This window comes from Enoplosus armatus, chromosome 4 (genome assembly GCF_043641665.1).
Source record: "Enoplosus armatus isolate fEnoArm2 chromosome 4, fEnoArm2.hap1, whole genome shotgun sequence".
Classification (NCBI taxonomy): Eukaryota; Metazoa; Chordata; class Actinopteri; order Centrarchiformes; family Enoplosidae; genus Enoplosus; species Enoplosus armatus.
This window is the reverse complement of record NC_092183.1, coordinates 27,573,105-27,592,766: the sequence shown is the minus strand read 5'-3', so window position 1 is coordinate 27,592,766 and position 19,662 is coordinate 27,573,105. Positions and strand designations below refer to the sequence as shown.

Genomic DNA, 19,662 nt, shown 5'->3' with positions numbered 1-19,662 from the left:
AACGAAACATTTGGACCTGGTGGAGAGAAGAAAAAGAGAAAAATAAGTCATGTTACGATGGCTTATTTGCAGCCAAATATTTGCACTATAAGTCTTAATAACACTTTATTGTTTCCTCCTGTTAATGTGAGGATGTGGTGTTGCATCTTAAATAGACAGTGGTGTCCAAAAGTTCCCCAGATGTGTCTTTGAAACACAGAGAGGCGAAAAAGGAAAGTAGAGCCCCCTCTGGTAAGGAGTTATTAGTCACAGACAACATTCACTGTGATCTCCGAGGTCGGAAAAGTCTTTGTGAAACAGTTTTCTCAAATGTTGGGGTACTAAAGCTTTAAAAGGAAGTAGTACTAGAATATGGTTAGGGGATAAAACCTTATTCTATATGTTTCTTACCGTCAAAAAATCACATGAAAACACAAAAAATGCATTAGTCCTTTTACTTTCCAACTTCCCTAGTCTGTGGCACTCTGCCCCAAGCCCATTGGCTCCTACTGAAGATGTAATATTTTTAAAAAAGGCTCACAAATATATGTATATATACATATTTGGTGGTCTGTTGAGTATTTACTGGCAGCAGACAGAAGAAACTACAGGACTGAGACAAAATAACAGTGTGTGTTCATGGTAATGAAGAAACATGTCACCCAGTGCAACAGTGTGGCTCACTGATGTGTGTTTAATAGTTTTTAGACAACAATGGAGCACTATGGCACAGAGGAAGAAGATATATCAGGCTTTGGATACACAGACAATACTTGTTTGTAGGATCTATTCACTGTTGGTTTTTGGTCTTTTCGTGGGGTTGTTGACAATAAGAAAAATAAAGAATATCTATCTATATAAATCAAGTGAAATAGTTTGAAATGACACGTGTATTGACCACTGGCAGGAAACATGCCTACTCTGTTAGAAATGTTTGAGCAGCTTGTGTATCTACAGCGTAGCCACGTTTGTTTCAGTAAAGAAGACTTAAGAAGACACGGTTACACTGAACTCATGATTGAATGCCGTCTTCTGCATTACATGAATGGGGCATCCGATTTTTGTCTTTTGCACTGGTCCGGCACCTGCATGCATCACTTTTTAGAGCTTTTGTTTCGCCGGAAACAACGCTGATGAGAGCAGTGAGAGCGAATCAAAGCAGTAACGCTGCGTGTGCATGAGTTCATCACTACAAGCGACACCTTTCACATTACGCATCATCGTTCAATTCATTGTTAATATAAAAATATCGATTGGAGCAGCTTTAAGGATTATACGTTTGATGCAAAAACCCCACAACAAATGCTGCCTTTTCATTTCCTATTCATTTGAGTTGAGACTGATGGAGCGATGGTGACTGAGTGAAGCATTGGATTCTGTTTTATCGTACAGGTGTCCACCCCAGAACATAGGAATTGTCATTTGAATTAACATTATTTTCCTTTACTTTGTCATTTTGCATTAATCACCAAACACTGGGTGCTACTTTTCTGACTCTACATTATTCACCAGCTGTTGAGCAGACAACATGCACTCAAGGAAACGTAGGTCTTCATCAGGCCAAAGGTATTTGCTTAAACAGAAGCACATTTACACAGGTTCTGGTGCACACATAACTGAGAGCTCTCTATCCAATCAGACTTTCCAGTTGTCAACTTAATAGCATGTTATCACACAGACTGAAATCAAGTGTGTGGTATTAATATTGGAGGGATAATTTAATACTTTCCTAGCCTCTGTCGTGGAACCAATCAAAATAGAACTTCATCGGTTTTGTCAATTTGAAGTTTTCAGTGAGACGATGAATCCAACAGGATGTTTTTTGCAGATCATCTCTTAATAGGACAAAGCTGGATCTTGGCCCCGGGTTTTCTGGGGCTCTTTTGAAGGCAGCTGAAGTAATGATTAGAAAGCAAAGTCCACATCTGAGATGTATTTTCCAATACCAAAGCCGTTAGTAGAACCAGATGGCCAAGACGTTGGTCCGTTTGATACTTCCTGGTTTTTAACAAGCCTTTTTATTGGCAGAATGGTTTCATGTTTTGTTGTTTACGCATGTTGTACTGACATGATAGATTTCAGCTCATAAAAGTATTCACATTAAAGCGTTCATCATCGAGTTAGTCAAATCTCTGTTTCTTGTGCAGGGACAAGACGAGCTGCCTCTGTCGGTGTTTTGGATTCTGTGCATATTTGCATGTTATTGTTCATGAATCAAATAAAATGGCATGGGAAGGTCATGCCTGTTCAGCATGGAAACCATATCCATCAGCACAGACATTGTGAAAACAAATCTTTTAAGTTATACAGTTCATTAGCCAGCACTACATTTTGGTTATGGAAGCAGTGAAGTTCACTATCAGCATGAGCTGTTAATGATGTATATCTCAGGATTAGCATTTACACACCACATACCAAGGCACCAACAGCCTGTGAAACCACAATGAACCTGAATCAGAAGACACCCAGACAAGAATTTAGCATCATCAGAGAGATGGGGGGGGTTATAAAAACATGCGTGCATGACAGATCCGTCTGTGTGGAGATCTGGCAACAAGATGCTTTATCTTTCCAAAAAGCGTGAAAATGTTAGTTTGGCACAGCTAACAGAAAGTGCTCGCTGTTTGACATGATGGGCCCTGTTGGCAGCTCATACTCTACTTTGTTTTAACAGCATCACACGTCACGTTGTGAAGAGAATGATGGTTTACAGAAAGATAAGAGGTTGCAAGACAGTTTTAAGATGCCAATGTTTACAAGTAGCTAATATAGTTAGACATAGCTCTTATGCACACATAAAATAAGCAATCACTCTCTGCAGAGGATTTTAAAACTCAGTTTACTTTATGCAAATTAGGAACTTTTAGATGCAAGGTTTTTTCTCTCATCCTACATTCATTCATTCATTCAGACCCTGATATAGCCTGAAAGTATTCTGCAATGCAGGAAGTTGTCAAGATGACTGAAGCAGCAGTAGTGGGGTGACCAAAAATGATGCCACACTATGTTTCCAATTGGTCAGTTAGTTTGTGATCATTTGATTAAAGATACATTTAAGACATGCCATGTGCTAGGTAAGCCTGATATCAACTGAAATATTAAACTTTTTAAAACAGAGCTTTTATGTGCTTTAATTTGGGCAACTTAGCTAACATATTCATAATTAATCAAATCATTGCAAAGAAATTCCTCCACAACCTTGACCCTTTGGAACCCTGAGGTTCTGGGGCATTCGGCCAGTTTCCCGCTTTGCCTGTTTGGTAATCCAGCCTTGCACTTGCAGCTCTGTGAAGCTGTACTTAGGGACAGCATTGCTTTGAGCTAAATGCTAACATCAGCTTGCTAACATGTTCACAGTAGGGTTGCTCCCCGGGCACGGGGCCGCTGGCAAGGTGGCCCTTGCTCTTCCACATTGGCAACCCTAGTTCACAGTGACAATGTTAACATGTTGATGTTGGCTGGTATGACAACCCCTTCCACTGTAAGCCTTTTGGATTCTGTGTAGACTTGCTGGTTTGTGAAGTCATATAATCATGTTAACATGCTAAACAAACTTGCTGATTAGCACGAAAGATAGAGTGCAGCTGAGGCTGGCGGGAATGTCACTAGTTTTTCTAGTATTGATGATTAGTGATGATTAGAAAAGTCATTAGAATGCACTGTCTAGGAGCCATAAATGTCTGCACCCAAGTTCATGGCAATCCACCCTGTAGTTGGTGAGATATTTCACTGGACCAAAGTGGTGGACCAACCAACCAACCATCCAACATTGCCATGTATTTCAATCCATGAAAGAAAACTAAATACGATAAGAGACAGCATTCACTTTTCCATATTTATGTAAAATTTGTATGTACATGTAATAAGCAGCAATGCACCGCTGTCAATCAAATCTGAAACAAAATAGTGCTAAAACGGACCAGCGACACTTGAGCAAAACAAGCCAGAACACAGGGTTGGCAATATTTGCACTTTGATAACTTTTGCACTTTTACACATGTATGACTACAAGGCGTTTTCCATTATCAAGGCATACTGATTACTGCAGTTAGACTGGATGTAGAGAGACAGGAAAGTGGTTAAAAAAAAACAACAAAAAAAAACATTTAGCCAAATGTCAGGTGACAACGCACAAAAAGAAATCAAGAAATCTGCCACACAGGCCTACCAGGCTATCTCACGATGCAGATTGGTGGTTACGATTCTCTTTAAGATTTTTCAAGTAACAAAAAGAAATGTAGCAATGAAGTGAAGAAAACAAAAGGAAATTATCAAAATGATTGGTAGTGCAGTCTTTAGTCTGACAGAACAATCGGCTGACGGCAGCACTCTCTCATGCTTCTGTCAATAACTTATTTAACAGGAACCCTGTGTGGAGCTGCTCTGTACAGTGTGGCTTTTAAAGCTCGGAAATACCTGCAACTGCCAATTCTGTAGTCTCACCATCGATTATATGATTTATTATTATTATTATTATTATATGATCAGAAGGAGAGAGATTTAAAAGAATAGTTGAACATTTTTCTTGCTGAGTGTTAGATGAGAATACCCCTCTTGTGTCTCTCTCGGCGCTATGTGAAGCTGGACCCAGCAGACGGTTAGCCTACGTTAGCATAAAGACTGGAAGCAGGAGGAGACAGCTAGCCGAGCTTTGTCCAAAGAAGTCCACCTACCAGCACCTCTAAAGAATGCTAATTAACACATTATATTTCATTTGTTTAATCTGTACAAAATGAACAAATTGTAAAAACAACAATTTATGGTTTTTGCCTTTGGACTAGAGCCAGGCTAGCCGTTTCCCCATGCGACCAATTTCTATGCTAGGCTAAGCTAACCATCAGCTGGCTCTAGCTTCATATCAACTGTACAGACATGAGAGTGGTATCAATCTCCTCATCTAACTCTCAGTAATAAAGCGCATTTCCCAACACGTCCAACTATTCATTTAATCAAAATCCACTGACCTGTTGACTGAAAGAGTGTAACAAAGTATCTACATACATATAGTGGAAATGATTTCAGTGAGGAAGGGCTTTTACTACAATGTCCTTTTCTTAAGCGTGAGGGGGGGGGGGGGCAATCCTTTTTTTGTGGAGTCATCACTCAGCACATTCAACTAAAACTTAATGGACATTTCAAAGTATATCTGTAAATATACAAAGATATATAGATATATAAACAGGACAATAGAAAGCAAAGTTTGGGATTTTAATGCTTGTGCAAGTTCATATGTAGGATGAGATGTGACCAAAGGAGGCGTGGGAGGGGTTATATTATTTGAAGACGTTCTCGAAGGTGGGACATTTGTAGGTCTTGAGTTTCTTGATGGCCTTTTTGAACTCTTTGCTGGTCTTGTCCCACTTGTGGATGCCCGTGAGGAGGTACTGCTTATCCACCTTGCGGCCCATGATTAGATACTGGTTTCCCAGGTTGTCCAGCTGCTGGCAGGGGCAGTCCGCGCCGTTCTTCAAGTACAACACCAGCGTCTTCAAGTCCTTCTTCTTCAGGTTCCCCGCTTTCAACATCTTCTTCCTTTTTTGCAGGATCACCTTGCGGTCCATGTTTTCTCGCGTTACCTCCTTGATCTTGGTCTTGAAGGCTGCCGGTGGAGAAAAGGAGAAAAAAAACTGTTACCTCATGCTTAAAGGCGGACGAGTTCTTGTACATAATGTTTGGTCTAATCACACTGTGGCCTCTCAAGACTGCTAGTTAATGTTTTATGAATACAAAAATGTACCGCAAAATGCAATATGATAACGGGTCTCAGTGGCAAGTCAGCACTATCTCTTCATGGAACAACAAAGTATGCTTATGTGATTCTGTAAAGGTATTTAATGTCTTTTCTTGAAGTCAATCCACATCTCCTGCTCTTCTACATCAAATGGTTTGAGCCTGCACTCCTCTTCTTTGCCCATTTCTTCTGATTGTGCACCATTCAACTTCACCCAGTTGCACACATTCACACCTTAACAGCTGATGGCCACCAAACACACACAATACATAGATACGGAATATAAACAAATACATAGATACTAACACCATGCATTTGCTAGATTGTGGAAGATTACTTGCCCCAGTGCTTTATAAGAACTTTCTGGCATATTCCTTCACTGTGTTGAGTAAATGTAGGTGGCTGGTGTTATTCAAAGCAAGACTATCCCTTTCATGGTTATAGGGGTGAGCGATATGGACTCCATATCCTGGTATATGTCATTTTTTTTACCCATATATAATGTGACATAATCGATTTTCTGGAAAATGGTGGGATGAAGTAGCCAGAAAAAGAATGTCTGTTTTTGGCAAATCCAATAAAGTAAATACCTGAAAATTCTTATTTCTTATATTAGTATTTCAGCATTTTTATGCCTGAAGACTTCAAACTTTAGAAAATGAAATACCACACACTTAACATAGCTTGCACCTTATACAAGTGATGTAAGTTATTGTCACCAAGTGACACAGGAGCACCAAAGGAAAATAATGGACAATATATTTGTGTTTTTGTTCAAAATGCACCACATTGCACTATAATCCGACTGTGACTGGATTATTGAGGCCAAGATATCAACAATTGAGAGTTTAAAAGTGGCAGATTTTTTTTAACATATACTCTTCTGATAACGATCACTTAAGTTCGTTTTTTATAGAACTGTGACCAAGATATGTACTGAGCAGGACATTAAGAAACCTAGTATGGTCCTCCTAACACTGGGTTTTAGGCTAAGAATTGTCTTGCGACAGTGAATCGGTGCACACCCTCGTTATGAACCTCAGGCTGTTTCTCAGATTGACCGTAACACTCACTAAACTCTATTTAACATTCTAATCTCACTGTTTCCTCCAGCTCGCCTTCTGAAACAGAGCACGAGTCAGGCTTCTGGTGGTCCAAGTCTCCATGTGCCTCCGCGCATTACGTCCCCTCATTGTCCACTGACATACAGTGATGTGGCACGGACGACCTTGTGACACGATGATGTCCAATGGAACTGACAGAGCTGGTGTCGGGATAAATCGCCGAGTCATGGCTGAGATGAAGTCCCGTGATCTACAGTGTGGGGAACAGCCTGATCGAGCATGAATCATTTTCACACTCCAGCAAAGATCTGGACTAATAAAACTAACTGCTGTCTGCGTTTTAGACACCAAATCCCCTCTCCACTCACTCTCCACAGAATCGAGCTTGACATAAAAACACAAATTGGCACTTTAAGAAACTTCCAAACGTTTCATCTCTTCCTTTGCGCTCCATATCTCCCACCGCTAATTAAAGTGTTAAAAAAGAGCTGCCCTGTTTTTCCCAGTATTAAGGGTGCACATGGTAGGGATTAAGACTTTTATCCTCTGTCTCTAGTCTCTCAAAAAGTCTCTATGAGGAGGCTTAGTGTTCAGTGAAATCAAAATGGGCAGCATTCATAATTAGTGAGTCATAAAAGAGAAGGCCTGGCCCACCCCTGAAAGGACGTCTTGATAAATCCTCCATCCTTGATAATCCTTTGACGCTCTGAACTTTCTTTGCACCTCGTGTTGTTTGAGGGCTTAATCTCCTCAGCAACCGCGCACAGTAAGAAGTTAACATTGAACAATTGAACTGTTTGGTTGTTCACAGTGCTGGTGAAACTGTCCCTGTGTCCACGCGCAACTATGAAGTAGAGCAGGGGGATGTTTAAACAACTGTTTTCACTTTTAACATTGAAAATCCGTCCAGCAGGTGGTCCTCGGTGGTGCTGCCTCTGCGTGCTCCTGTTCTCCTCGCACAGGACGCGTCAGACATGAACTGTAAAGCTCAGGCACACGGTGAGCTGCCATTGTTCCTGCACCGGTGTGGCGGGAACAAAGCCATTGTGCTGAGAGAATAAAGGGATTTGGTTGACCAGCCAATGACATTCTTGCTTGAGCTGCAAGAAATCACTTTAAGGGTATTAATAAAAATAATTCTCCAGTATCCATAAGCATCGTAATAAAGAAAAAGTATGCAGGATCACGTTTCAATTTGTATTGCCGCCTTCTGCTACTTTCTAATTCCACTGTTTTACTTCACTATATTTACCTGACTGCTCATACCTGACTGCTAGATACCAATATGTACTTGTGTCCCCTCGTCGTAGGCTATGTGGACACAGGTTTTGAGGAATTCAATGAAAAAAAAAGTGATTGTTTCTCAATTGTTTCATTTATTGCAATTGAAAAGGGAAAAAAGTTGGGAAAAATACTGAAAAATGTAACATGTAATGTAACGGTACTTTTAGTTTTGAAACTTGAAGTACATTTTGTTGATGATACTTCATTTCAGCATTTTGAATGAAACTTTTACTTGCATATACAGTGTTTAACAAATTTATTAGACCACCACCCAGTGTAAGGTGTTTGCCACCACTGCCCTAAATTAACAGTATTGCCGATTACCAAAATATTTGATGTTTCTGTAATGGTTAATCCACCAGTATGTGCAAGCCAGGCTCTTTAATCAAAATGATATCTTTAGTGCTAAAATATAATTATTGTTGTTATCCGTGAATTCTCAAATTTACTGTTTTACAAAAAAGCAGAAAAAATAGTAAAGCACATTATCATTTTTTGATTGAGATGCCAAATTACAGTTATTTACTTGCTTTACCTGTTGGGGTTGCAAGAATGCAAGCTGTTATCAGGGCCAAAGGAGGTCATACAAAATATTAAGATTTTTGGTTAACATATGTGAATAAGGACTATTTAGTTGTTCCAGTTTGTTATTTGCCTAATAAATAACAATACAAGTTTTAGTTTGAAACAAGTTTTTGACAGATTTCTAAAATATTTGTGTTTTCTCATTTTTATGACAGGTGGTCTAATACATTTGTTAAGCACTGTATATTTTATAGTGTTATAGTGTATAGCATAGGTTGGTGTTGTTAATTGTAAGTAAATGATCTGAATTCTTTTTCCACTGCTGCATATGAATGACTTAAACTGATATTTAATCCAGAGGTTCTCAACCTGGGGGTTGTGACCCCCCCACCAAGGGTTCTGGAGTCGAAAGGGTCCACAAAATGGTGTTTATTTTTTCACCGTTTCCTCTAATCTTTGCCTTATTTGAATTATTGAGTCACTTTTACCTCTAAAAATAAACGGGGCAACAAATCCTTTTTCGATTAAACTGATTGCAACCAGTAGACATGTGCAACCAGTAACGAGCGGTCAGCGGTGGAACTGCTTTGTTTGAAGGGATCACCAGAAGAAACAAGGTTGGGAACCACTGATTTAATGCAATGAGCTGTGTTCCACTGTTGTTCTTTACATCCAACAAAACTCCTCATGTGTGAAGCAAAAACCTCAGTTTACTACGTTTTGATTACAATTTGCTTGGAATTGTTTAATGTGAAAAACAGAATTTTATTTCAAACAAAGCAATTCTACTGAAAGTCAGTATACAAAAACATCAAATTACCACCCAACTCTAATTCCACCAATTAGCAAAGTCAGCGGACATCATAACTTTTTAACTACTTTAACTAATTTTAAGCCCTTGACTGTACATTATTGTTATTTTTTCCCCATTTTTTGGTGGACTCTTTTCAATTCTATTCTGGTCCCTGACCCCTGACCTGATTTCCTCTGCCGGTTCAGAGGCCCAGACAGGACCTCCAGCTCCCAGGGTGTCATAAACCCAGCAGGAGGGTGTGCACTGCTCCCTGTTAACAATAATGGAAACCCAACTGATCCGATAAGCTGGAGTGATCCGTCCTCCAGCGCAGGGCTGCCCTGTTGTTTCCTGCATCAGCAAAGGGAAGGAGCAATTTGGCAACGACAACAAAGTGAGCTGTCTGAGGCCTGGGAGAGATGTAATTGAAGGGTGCTGGAGTTTTTTTGGGACAATGACGTACCGTAAAACCTTAAACGCGGGAGATAAATTGCGGTGGGAACAAAGTGTTGAGTGGGATGAGCTGTAAATCTGTTACCAGCTGAGTGCCGCAAATAGGATGTGTGTGTGTGTGTGTGTGTGTGTTTGCTGGGAGATTCATCAGGATTTCGGAGAAATCAAGGAATGTCAGACCTAGCGACTAAAACGAAGACTAAAAGTGCCAGGCTGAGAACTGAGACTTGTTACAGTAACTCTGATGTACTTGCTTGAAAACGCACATCTAACTTATAAGAATCTGTCCTCCTCTGCCAGAACAACTTCACATCCAACCACCTTAAGTCCAAAGCTGTCTTGCCGCGGCACTCTCTGCTTTTATCAGGATCAAACCACATGGAAATGGCAAATGCACTTGTGCAACTGATGGGAAGCAATTATGCAGGGCGTTAAAAAACAACTTCACACTTAGCTTTTACCTTAACTGAGAACAGACCTTTCGCAACTTCCAGTAAGTGAGGCTTTCCAGTGGACAAAAATGCTAATTCATTGCCAGGGTGGGGATATTTTACACAAGATTGGTCCGCGCAGATTAATAAAGACTTCAGTGCAAGTCACTGATTCATTCCTCAAGCCTCTCCGCGGTTTTTCATCCCCCGTGTTCCGCGGAGAAGAGCAAGAAATATATCTATCATATCTATTTGGTGGTCGACTCCAAACAAAACAAGCCAGGCTGGTCTGCCTGTAAAGCTCCCGCTACCTATCGCGTCCGTCCACTTCCAGTCAAGTCAAAACTAGCAGAATGCAATCAGGATGATGGTCTTATCTTTCGTCAGTGGGATAAAACACAACATGATTAAAGCTTGGGATTTTTCCTCCCCCATCTGCATGTTTTCTTTTTCCTCAAGACAAGACATTAACTCATGTTTGGCTTCTGCCGCTGTCAGATATATTTATAGTTGCAGCTTTCTCCTCAGACCAAAGCTGAATTCCATCGGCCAACTGGAGAAAGCAAGAAACCACTCTTTAGCCTCGCTGGTGATATAACCAGTGATGCTATCTCTTGTCAGGCTGTGCATTAGTTGTTTACCCGCTGGAATCAGCCCAGATGCCACACTGACTCACAGCAACGTTTGTTGCATTCCAGAGGAGCTCGGCCCCCTGTGGGTTCAAACCTGCAACATAAGCAGCGCAGTGTCTCGTTCCTCAGCCTGATACTAAATCTGTTTGTGTATCCTCACATGTCAGCTGTTTAGGGGGCTTATGACAAGCAGGCAAAACAACATCTGTCTTCATCCGAGATGAAACGAGCCAATAATGTGCCACTCTCCTCTTGGCAAACCAGGACGCAGACTGAAAAAAGGCGAGTCCCATCACCGCAGCACAAACAACAAGGCAATTCGTTAAACAAATGTAACTTTAAACTTTTCCTGAGAACTGGAAGAAAGTCTGTTTCCAATGTGCATCCAGTCTATGTTTGCTCGGCATGGCACCTGGAATTCAAGCTGCCACAAGTTTTGGTCCAGCCAGCGAATAAAACATGAAAGCCTAACATCTTGCATCTTGTCTGCATCATGCACATATTATTCCTGGAAGTCATCATAACTGCAATTCAGTTGATGTTTGTTTTTTTAATTGAACTCAAAGCTTCGAATGCCTTGTACTCGGTTCCTCGCGCAAAATCTCCAAATTTCCACAGCTAAATCAAGTGCCCCATCAGCTAAAGATGTTCCTTCTCTCCTGGTTTGTTAATGATGTTTTCAGTCTGGTTTCCAGTCCAGTTGGACTGAAGATGCTCTAATGAAATGAATGTGTGAAACCAACCGTAACATGCATTGTCTTATTTTGACGAACGTGATCTCTAAAATGCCCAAATATTCCTTGACTTGTACAGAAATGTTCTCAAATTCCCTAACTTTCCCTTTTGGCAACATGTCTCTCTAGATTTGATTATATTCCAAAAACTCCATAACCGCTGGCAGCCAAAGAACATGACTCTCGAGGCCATGAAACCCCTTCCAAATGTGATTGCGTGGTTGTCAATTTGAAAATGGAGCTGCTGAAATTTAACAGAGCAGCAGAAATTAATTGCGGACACAACCTTGACGTATCATCACTGTTTAAGTTGATATGGTGACCTTGTTAGCAAACAGTTGCTTATTTACCCATCCAGCAGTTACAGCGCAACATTAGCATTCATTTGGAGTCGTGTTTCTGCCCACCTGATGAATATTCACTCTCTAATTCACTAACATTAACCGAGAAGATAACGTACAGTGGGTTTTTCACTGGAAACAGCTGCCTGCCGTGACTAAAAATGACACTATGAGAGCGATGAGAGGGAACCAGAACAGTATTGTTGTAAACAATGAGCTAACACTCGCTATCAAGCTCCGTAAAGTTGAGGAGAGCGGCAGATCGAGGTGATGATTCTCAGTGGGTTCAGCGACCTCTTTCACACTGCCACACTGTTCATGTACTCTAATTTGACCCATTGTTAAGTCATAACCGCTTTCAGATACAAATTAGTTTCACAAATACAAAAATGTATTTCACCACTAATGCCAAAGAAAATAACAGTTTGGCGTTATAACCATTTGTTTACGGCAGCTCGCACATTTTATCCATTTAGCATTAGCAAAGACGACAACAACAGGCTAACTCACTGAGAGGATAACAGGGCATGCAGTGGGTCAGACGGACAGTGAATTTACAAGATGTTGCGCTTACACACTGTGTATTTTGAATTTGAACACATCATAACAGATCCAAATTGAATTTAGCGAATTGTTGCTAAATTCTATGTATGTGTACATAGGTAGAGTTTGTCATCCACTGACCTCATTAACCAACACAGGTTAAGCGTCAACTAAAATAAAGTTTTTTTGAAATATATTTTATTCCATCAGGATTTTAAAGTTTGAAATAGATGTTACTACAGAAAAATAAATACATGGTTCATTATTATGTACATCACTTAGCAAGACATTTAATGGGGATTATCCCCCATGTGCAGAGGGCATTCTGCAACAACGGTTCGCCCAGACAGCAGAACAAACATCCCACTTTACTACTGCGAGGACCTGCCACATAAAGACTTTAATGACCCCAATTCATTAGTCACAGAACATCATCCTCTACCAAACCAGACAGGACCGGCACATCTGACTGAGAGGCAAAACCTCACATGTAACTTTTACATAAAAACAGAGAGCTTCATTGATCTAACCAAGACAAATGCTGGCATGGAACAAGTTCTATAGAGTTCACTGGGGTGGAAATGGCCAAGTATGGTCAGTCAGAGGGTGCACTTCGGGGAAAAATGCAGCCTTACATACTTTGTTAAGAATTTATGGACTGTTTTAAAGCTTGAAGGCGGAAGATGCAATTGATGCAATCTCATGCTGCTCTGCTGATTTCACGGCGTGCTGTGATACATGTCGAGGCGTATCAGAGTGGGGAGTGTGGACAGTATTTCGCATGTTTATGGGTGTTGGGAGGACAACTTACCGAACTCGCTGGCACACATGTGCTCCAGCATGGCATCTGTTTTCATTTCATTGTCACATGGAGGGCAGATGGGAGAGTAACCTGTGGATAAAAGAAGGTAGGCACGGTTTGGAAATCAGTAGAAAAGAGGTAAAATATCCAATGACAGTTGCAATGATACCAGCAATGAAGCATTCGCATTTGGATTTACATTGGAATCATTCACATCGCCACCCATTTGGGATGTGGTTTAAAGAACAAAGAAAGAATTAAGAGGGAAACAAAACAGTCATTTGTCATTTAAAATGAAGGGGAGTTAAACTACATTCCTAAGGGAATCACGACACTGCCCTTAAATTCCAATTTTTACTGATTTATCCTGCAAATCTCTACACGCCTCACCTCTCCCTGCATGCAGAGATCCTATCTAGTGTCTGGTGTCAATCGCCTGGTCTCTCGGGCTTCGTACGCTCTGATGACCTGACCTCAGTGAGGAATGTCTTCAGCTTTTATAGCCAGCTGTAACTAAGAGCTGCAGTAAACACTCTTCCTCACTCTCTGCTACATTTAGACAGTTTTCAAAAAGGATCTTTCCATAATGCTCACCAGCGATATGCGTGCCCCCTTTAAAGCCAAAAAAACCCAAAAATGTATTAGAAATGTGGAAGGAATAAATGGTAATGATATTCAATCCAAGCTTAAAGAAATGCTCTGACACGCCCCCCCCCCCCCCCCGCCCCCCCCAAAAAAGGTAACAATAGCCCACTCGAAGACAAAAACCCGACTGACAAAGAGCCAAGATGTGTTTTTGCCAAAAAGTAATTCAGTCTAGAGGCATATCTGTGAATATTTTACCAACACGATTTTTCAATTTTTTCTAATACCCGCAAATGATCGCTTCGTGCCAAACAGCTGAGTTTACTTTCCAAACAAACTTGGACCTGCAATGCGACTCGCAGCGTCCTGCAGCATTTAATTCAAACCGACTGCATTTCCATGTCACTGGATCGATCGAGCGCGGGAGGAAGAGGAGAGGAAAACAAATAGTTTCCCCTCCGTTTGCCAGTTGTCCATTACATGTGTTTGACGAAAGCTTGTGAAAGTAACACCGAGGTGTAAAGGGCTTGTGAAAACAGACACTATTTACAGAGTCGCGGGGCCCCCTTTTCCTTTAAATCAATTATCACCAGCCTGTGTTCAGCAGTGGCGTGGTAAGCACTGTTAGCTGACCTCTATTAACAATCATTAAGGAGAGCGGCTGAGAAGATTAGGCTGCCTTTGTTTGTCTTTTATGTCACCATCCCCCCCCCCCCCCCCCCCCCCCGAGAACATCGACGGCAGACAACGATATTCCTTGACCCTCCGGGTTCGGCTCGAACTGGCCAGACTTTGTGTCCAGGCCGGAGATCGCCGGCTTTATTCATCTCCAGCGCTGACAACGAACGATAACAGGTGAGCTCTGTGTGCGCCCCCCCAAACCCTGAAAGGGGAGTCTTTTCCAGAAAAACGAACGGGCCTTGGTTCATACCACCATGTCTGTCAGTAACACCCACCCCCCCTCTGCACACACACACACACACACACACACACACACACACACACGAGACATGTTCACTCTACAGATACAGTGAGCACTGTGTAATTGCTGGAAGATCCACAGTCCCCCCATTTATGCCCGACAAGAAATGTCTTCAAGTGGTGTATTTACAGCTTAAGATTGAAATATAAGTAAGGTGATGATGTGATGATGGAAATTCCCCTCCGCTTGATGGTTACAAGTAAATGAGGTGCTTGTACTTTCCCCTCCCCGGCGTGCGCCTCACCTAGGCGACCGGCAGGGACACTGAGCCTAAGCTGAAATTCAAACCAAGACTATTCCCCCGACCAGCCCGAGCTGCAGCTCCCCCAGACTTGTTGCCTTTGTGCATTTTTCAGGGTTTCTCTGGTATTTGTCAGGGGAGATATTCTTTTTTCTGGACTATGTCCCCCACCCCCCCACCCCGCCCCTTAACTGATGCTGCATGAGGTGTCTGACTCTGCTTCATACCAACACACACACACACACACAGTCCCAACTGTTTTGGGGAATCTGCAGCCAAGGAGCCATTAGTGATAGATGATAACCCAATGAGTGTGTGTGTGTGTGTGTGTGTGTGTGTGTGCGTGTGTGGTGGTGGTGGTGGTGGGGGGGTTGCCATGTCCTTGGGAGCTTTGTTTAGAAACCGCTGGCCCTCTGCTCACTTCCAGACGGGATTTTTAACACACATTACTTGAGCAGTGTGTTTTTCACATCATGTCTTCATCTTCCCCCTTTATTGCCGGATTGAGTGCGTTTGTCAGCGATGGCACGGTGGAGAGCGGGGATTAATACATGCAGGTATTCACTTTTTGCAGTGCTGGACGTCCTCCCAGCATTGTCCTCCAGTTCAACAAACACCTTGAAATAAATGACTACCATCTGTTAGAGCTTTTCCGACATTACAACACTGCTCCAAGTCAACAGCAAGCAACTGCGCGCTCACAACGCAGCCGGAGTTCATGCAGCAGATTGTAGACTGAGAAGAAAATGTAGTCACATGAGACTTTCTGTGAGGAGCACGTGGTTAAGATGGGATCAAATCCAGGGTTTCGCGAACTATCCCCCCCCCCACCCCCCCAAAAGGTTGAGTTTGGTTTGTTTGTGTTGGGATTTGCATCTGCAAACACACCTTCACCCCTGAAACAACATTCTCGAGCCCATTTAACTGCAACGGGTGTCGACTTCTGCACAGTGGCAAAAGCGCTGGCTGTTTGTTTACTCAGCCAGGTAGTCACTCTGAGTTAGGGAGCCCATGCTTGGTGACATTAAGAAATCCCAAATGGCTGCATTGTCGCCGACTGACAGAAAACTTATTGCCAACAACTTCAAAAAACGGACTGATCTTTTGAATCATTTATCAACCAAAGACAAAGAAAAGAACAAACACCTAATATTTGCTGTTTCCTGCTTCTACTTTAGTTCCTGGTGAATTGGATGTCACTGATTTTTTAGTCAGACTAAACCAACAATTTCAAGACTTCACAAGCTCTGGAAGGAGGACGCTGAGGTCATGTCCTTTTTTATCTGGGAATTTGGGGGGGGGGGGTTACGTTCCAAAATTTAAGTTAGACATGGTGGTCATTCTATAGCATACAGTCTTTTTACACTTAACATGTGTAATATATTTAAATTGAGACACTTCTCGGCCACTTAGAAACAGAGTTTAGACCTTTACAGAAAGTATATACACATAATCTGGTTCAACTTTTCGGTGGTGGTGGTGGGGGGGCATGGGCTCATGACTTCAGTATTTCTATAATTCTGCTCACTGCCCTGGGCTTTAGCAACTTCTGATGAATCAGTGTTCAGTATAAAGAAAGACAAATGGGTTGCAGTCACAGCGACAATATATAGTTTGGGCCGCCACCGCTTTTGCAGCAGCATAAAAGGGCCTGAGCAGAGAGACTGTCCCCTCTCCATCAGCACGCCCTGTAGCCAGGCTTCATAGTGTGAGTTACCTGTCGGCTTGGTGGCCTCGGTCGCGTTGGGCTGCGTCATGGCAATGCACACGTCGTCTTGGGGGAACTTGTCACAGGTGAGCATCTCCGGCCAGGGGAAGCCGAACGCCTCCATGATGGGGGTGCAGCCGTCCCGCACGGCCTCGCACAGCCAGCGGCACGGGTAGATGGGCCGCTCCAGGCAGACGGGCGCGAAGAGCGAGCAGAGGAAGACCTGCGTGCCCGGGTGGCAGCTCTTGTGCACCAGGGGCACCCAGCTGCTCGCCTGCTGCTTCACCTCGGCCATGGTCTCGTGCTCCAGCAGGTTGGGCAGCAGCATCTGGTTGTAGCCCACGTTGTGGCAGAGCCGCAGGTCGTCCGGGATGTCCACGCACTGGGGAGGCTTGCCGTAGCTGCGCCCGCCGTTGTACATGTCCGACTTCCAGCTGAGGTACTCGTACTCTGACGCCCTGCACGCTGACATGAGCGCCACTGTCACAGCCAGCCGGATCATCCCCCAGAACGACTCGGACGCGGACCTCATGGTTTCTTTTTGCGACAATAAAATGAATGCAGCTCAGGCAGGCGCTTCAACGCTCACTTCATGAAGAAATTCAGAGTGATAACAAGAAGCAAATGTTGGGGGAGGGGGGCGGGGGGGGAGAGAGAGAGAGAGGCTGAGCTCTGCAGGTCGGCGTGCGTAAAACGCGTCGAGGTTCTGGTCTGGGTAAAGTCCACGAGCTGTCTCCCCTGGCTGCAGCTCCGTCGCGCTCCTCTGGTGCGTCTGGCTCCCTGCGAGAGTTTTCTGGGAGGTGAGGCTCTCCGTCTGCGCGCAGCTTGGAAACAAGAGGAGGCTGTAAAGTGCGCTCCGGCCAATCGGAGCGCGTCTGCGCCTTTTGGCACTCTGCTGTCAGTCAAAAAGCTTAATTACCCAGTGTGTAAAAACTCTGCAGCAGCCTCCACACCCCTCCTGTTCTTTCTGTTCTGTCTCTCCCCTGCGTGTACTTCCTTTGTCCAAACGAAATACCGAATAGTAAAAAAAAACTCAATGGCAAATGGAGGCACGCATATACTATAAAGCTGAGGTTGTGGTTAATATACGAGTTCTTATGCAAGTTGTGCAGAATAAAAGTGTATTGTGGAGCAATTACTGGGCTTGCTTACATTCCAGTTCCCCAAGGGTGGTGCAGGGAACCACATGAGGATGATGAAGGAGCCCCCCCCCCACCCCCACCCCCAAGTAAAGTGAGACAATCCTCCTTTAATTAACACTAAATTAATTAGAATTATCCCTACAAGAAAATGTATGAGAAGGATAGCCCCTACTAACATACAATCTTGCTAATCCTTTGTCTGCATCATGAAACAGATTGTTAAATTGAGTGGCCATGTGAAAAGGCATATCTCCATCATTTTGTTTGAAAATAGGACTAAAAGTAACACCAGCATAGACCAACAGAAAGGATAGTCATTTCCACCTGACGCCTTCGTTTTGATTTAGTGAAACGGGTGCAGAAGACAAATATTTCGAGGATTCCGGTAAAGATGAATCCATCTGGCAGGAGGCTGCGGTCCATCAGGACCAAAACCTCCCGCCACAAAAACAGTTTCCTCCCCTCTGCAGTCAACCTGACAAACTCTCACTGACCCCCCCCCAGAACACAAACACAAGCTATACGTTATATTAACGTACATCACCCCTGTCCCCACTGCGTTACATTAACGCACCCACCCCCTACTGGACACTTTACTTTATTCTGGTCACTGCACTGTTTGTTATTTATCTTATCTTATTTTTATTTTTATTCTTATTGTTATTTTAGCTTTTATATTCTACTTATTTGTTATCAAAACAATAGCACCTTCAGACCACAGCAAATTCCTTGTAATGTATGTTACTTGGCAATAAACAGTTTCTGATTCTGATTCTGATTCTGATCTGAAAGTTTTGTTAAACCTCCTTCTGGGCTTTTTAAAGACTGCGTGGTATTTATGTTTTAGAGATGCTTGGCTCTGTGACTCAGATGTTATGACAATACAAACTGGGTCTCGGACTTGCTTTCATTCCGGTGGTTCCCAAAATGTGTCGCAGTCTCTGAGGATGTTGAATGAACCCCCCCCCTCCACCACCAAATAAAATGAGGAAATGGTATTTTCACTAAAATTAAGTGAGCTCTCCCTGCAAGAGAATGTAGACCACCAAGTTGCTTTGATCAAACTTAAGTTCTGAAATGCCGAGCCAAGTCATGTCTGACAATGAACAGTTGTCTTGGGGGGTTCTTGTGGACATTATCTTATCAGAGAGGGGTTGGTGCATCTAATGCAGCTCTGTTTGTGCCTCGCTGGACATGCAAACGCTGGGGAAGTGCTTCCTTATCCAACCTAATTACACACTACAGGCTAAAGTCAATTTGCTGAGCCCCGAGTGTCCATCTCCTCCCTGCTGCGCCCCCGTTCCCTGATAAGGCAGGCCGAAGGTGTGAAATCCCTCTATTTAAATGGAAGCCAATTTGCATGCCATTGTGTTGGTAACGGTCCTTGCAGAGCAACAGAAAAAAAGACAACAACAACAACAAAGCACTTAATTTGATTTTAAGTGTGGACGCAGCAAACGCAGACCTTTCAGCTTATTTATCAAATCAATGTGTTCTGCAGCTGTCTCCGCCGCAGAGGACACCGCTCACCTCCACATTTTCTCCCTTCTTTCGCTTCTTGAGCCTAGGCCAGGGGGAAACATTCTGCTACAGCGTGCAGAATGTTAAATGCATTATGCGGCATGGGTGGATGGTGACGGATGGCACCCCGTAAACAACAATGGGCTGTAAATTGCAGGGTGCAAAAGTTGA

The 19,662-nt window shown here is 42.9% G+C and overlaps 1 protein-coding gene across 1 annotated transcript; it reads right to left on the bottom strand.

Annotated features, from left to right (window-relative positions):
* Positions 1 to 3,693: 3,693 nt before the first annotated feature.
* On the bottom strand, positions 3,694 to 17,360 carry sfrp1a (secreted frizzled-related protein 1a). Its single transcript, XM_070904311.1, has 3 exons — positions 16,838 to 17,360; positions 13,322 to 13,402; positions 3,694 to 5,578 (listed from the first exon to the last, which is right to left on the bottom strand). The coding sequence occupies exons 1-3, from the start codon at positions 17,358 to 17,360 to the stop codon at positions 5,253 to 5,255; spliced, it is 930 nt and encodes a 309-aa protein (XP_070760412.1). The 3' UTR covers positions 3,694 to 5,252.
* Between the last annotated feature and the right edge of the window lie 2,302 nt (positions 17,361 to 19,662).